Source organism: Drosophila willistoni, unplaced genomic scaffold (assembly GCF_018902025.1).
Source record: "Drosophila willistoni isolate 14030-0811.24 unplaced genomic scaffold, UCI_dwil_1.1 Seg493, whole genome shotgun sequence".
NCBI classification, from domain to species: domain Eukaryota; kingdom Metazoa; phylum Arthropoda; class Insecta; order Diptera; family Drosophilidae; genus Drosophila; species Drosophila willistoni.
In genome coordinates, this window is record NW_025814423.1 from 1 (window position 1) to 2,704 (window position 2,704).

Here is a 2,704-nt window from a genome sequence, read left to right on the forward strand (position 1 = left end):
TTGCTACCATTTTCTCTAGTTGAATAGAGTATCTAGCCAGGAGAGCCTTGTAGGAGTAAAGGGTTTTTCCAGGATATTCCTTACTTCTACATTTGGGTGTTCTAGAGTGGAGATAGCAAATCTTACGCAAGCCAAGTCATATTTGAGTTCCATGGATTTAACATTATGTTTGTCGCGAATATAGGCATTTGTGCTGAATATATCCGAGTCCGTAATTTTTTCTCAGCAGTTTGTTGTGCGTTCCACAGATTTGTTTGAATAGAGTTTCCGAAATAAGTCTGCCCCATACAGGAATAGCATACGTTAGAATGGAAACAATAATTTGCTTAAATATTGTGACTTTACATCTTGTGCTGAGGGAGCTCTTTACGCCAACAAGCCATTTTAGGCGATGATAGATAGCTTTAGCTTGAATACATAGGTGGTGACTCCTAGATATTTATATTGATTAGCGTTTTTTATAGGTTTTTCATCGATTTTTATTAGGTAAGATCTTAGAGCAGGGGATATGTTTCGTTTTGTGTATAGGACACGAATAGTCTTATCATTATTTATCGTAAAGCACCATTTAGTTGACCATTTGGTGAATTCATTTAGGTATTTTTGCGTTTTCCTGATGGCCATGTAGGCATTTTTATCAGTAGATACGATTATAGTATCATCTGCGAACGTTGACAGTAGGATGTCAGGGTTCTTCTTGGTTTCACCTGATACCATGAGGAAGTCGTGTTCAAAGATATAATCAGGAATTGGCATGTCAGACGAATAAACATTGAAGAGAAGGGGTCCCAGAACACTGCCCTGGGGTATTCCTGCAGTGATTTTGCCAATTCTGGAATATGTGTCATCTGTGCCCCTGACTGTGAACGATCTATCCTGCAGATAGCTTTCAAGAATCTTGAACAAGCAGTAAGGCAGGAGTTTGGCCAGTTTATTCAATAATCCTAAGTGCCACACTTTATCAAATTCAGTAATGTCTACAAATACAGCAGAGCTGTATTCTTTTTGTTCGAGTGATTTTGTAGTAACTGTGTGACCCTTGCGAGTTGGTGTTCAGTGCTGTGGTTTTTACGAAAGCCAAATTGATGGTTTGGAATTGCTTTGCGAAAAGTTGAATACAAATTATATTGTTCACACCAAAGATTAAAAAGGGCAACGTTACAAGGTCAAGGACAATATCCAAACTATTCACACGAAATACGTTTTGGATGGCAAAGCAACGATTGCTTTCAAGAAGCCCTCACTGAATCTGTTGATTAAATGTGATCCCATTCAGCTGAAGGGATTCCTGCAGACGCTTAAACTGGGTATGGAAGGCAAGGATGTCATCAATTTGAGACTAAATACAGTCACTGCCATGGCACAAAAATCAAAGTTACAGACGAAAATGGCTATAAATCGTCACAGTGACTATCCCATCAAGGTCTTTCCTCGATATCTACAATCCCTAACAATAGACAATACGCAATTGGTTAAATTGAGCTATCATATATGCTCCTTACGGAATCTAACCCACCTGGATGTATCCAACAATAAGTTGCGTAAGGTAAGGAAATAAATGAAAAGACAACTTTTAGCATCTTCAAAACTAAATTTAAATTTCCAGTTACCTGTTGAACTGGGGAGATTACACTTGAGCAAGCTCGTCCTCCATGACAATAATCTGGGTGAAATGGACGATTGGTCATTTCTAAATGGCAGCAAATTACGAGACTCCCTGCGCCAACGATTTGACATGTTTGCCTTTGCCTGTGGTCAAGTGCCACAAATTGGTTAACTTGAATCTCAATTACAATAATTTGACTCATCTACCCTTTGCCATACGTCGCCTGAGAAGATTACGCTCGCTTTACGTGTCGGAAAACAAATTAAAATCCCTGCCAGCTGCCATAGATGATTTACGTATTGAAATCTTGGATGTTTGGCGTAATTCATTCAAGGGTCTCAATGTCTTGGAGGCTCATCGCCTGGCCTTTGCTTCCGATGCGGACGGAGCTTCAACTCATTCGCCTGAACCTCTCTGGCTTCAAGCTGTGGCCTAATATGATTCCCTGCCAGCCTTACTCATTAAACTAATTGCCGAGGCACCAAAATGTACCTGTGGCAAATTGTGCGATGCTTTAGACAAGAAGCACATTATCGAACGTGTTGGTCAACCGAAATTTGTAAATATTAAAAATCTTACCTATAGTCGAGAGCATATGATCTATTCTGATGTTGTCATATGTGGCAACAATTGTAGTATAAGCAACCAATGTAAGAACCTTTTCTCAGCTCTGATATTAGCCTATTATGCCAATGTGCCAAACAAAAAGTGGAATTAATAATTAAATATTATGAATAAGTAAATGAAAGAAAAAGCTGATAGTACTGTGATCTTGTTAATCTGTTTATAATATCTTTTAGCTCAAAAATGCTTCTAATCTTAGAGTCTCCTGTTTAGATTAACTTGGGATTTTGACCAGATGACTACCTATTGGATAAATGGAACTCAAGAACTTGAAATCAATTGGAATTGAAGAACATCACTCATCTTTATTTGGATCAACACGCAATTAATCTCAACTGAAAGGGCTTAAGGACTACAGGGCAACCTTCATCTTAAATAAATAGAAACGAAGATTTATTGTCATTATTCTTGAAGGAGGTATACATGTTTGTAGGAATGAAATCCTACATGAAATTGTAGGAAATCGGAATAATC

At 38.2% G+C, this 2,704-nt stretch overlaps 1 protein-coding gene across 1 annotated transcript; it reads left to right on the forward strand.

Moving 5' to 3' along the window:
- The first annotated feature begins 1,023 nt into the window (after positions 1-1,023).
- Positions 1,024-2,357, forward strand: LOC26530177 (leucine-rich repeat protein 1-like). The gene is made up of 2 exons (XM_023181522.2): positions 1,024-1,546; positions 1,607-2,357. Exons 1-2 carry the CDS (start codon positions 1,310-1,312, stop codon positions 1,775-1,777), a joined length of 408 nt encoding a protein of 135 aa, XP_023037290.2. The 5' UTR covers positions 1,024-1,309; the 3' UTR covers positions 1,778-2,357.
- Positions 2,358-2,704: the final 347 nt, after the last annotated feature.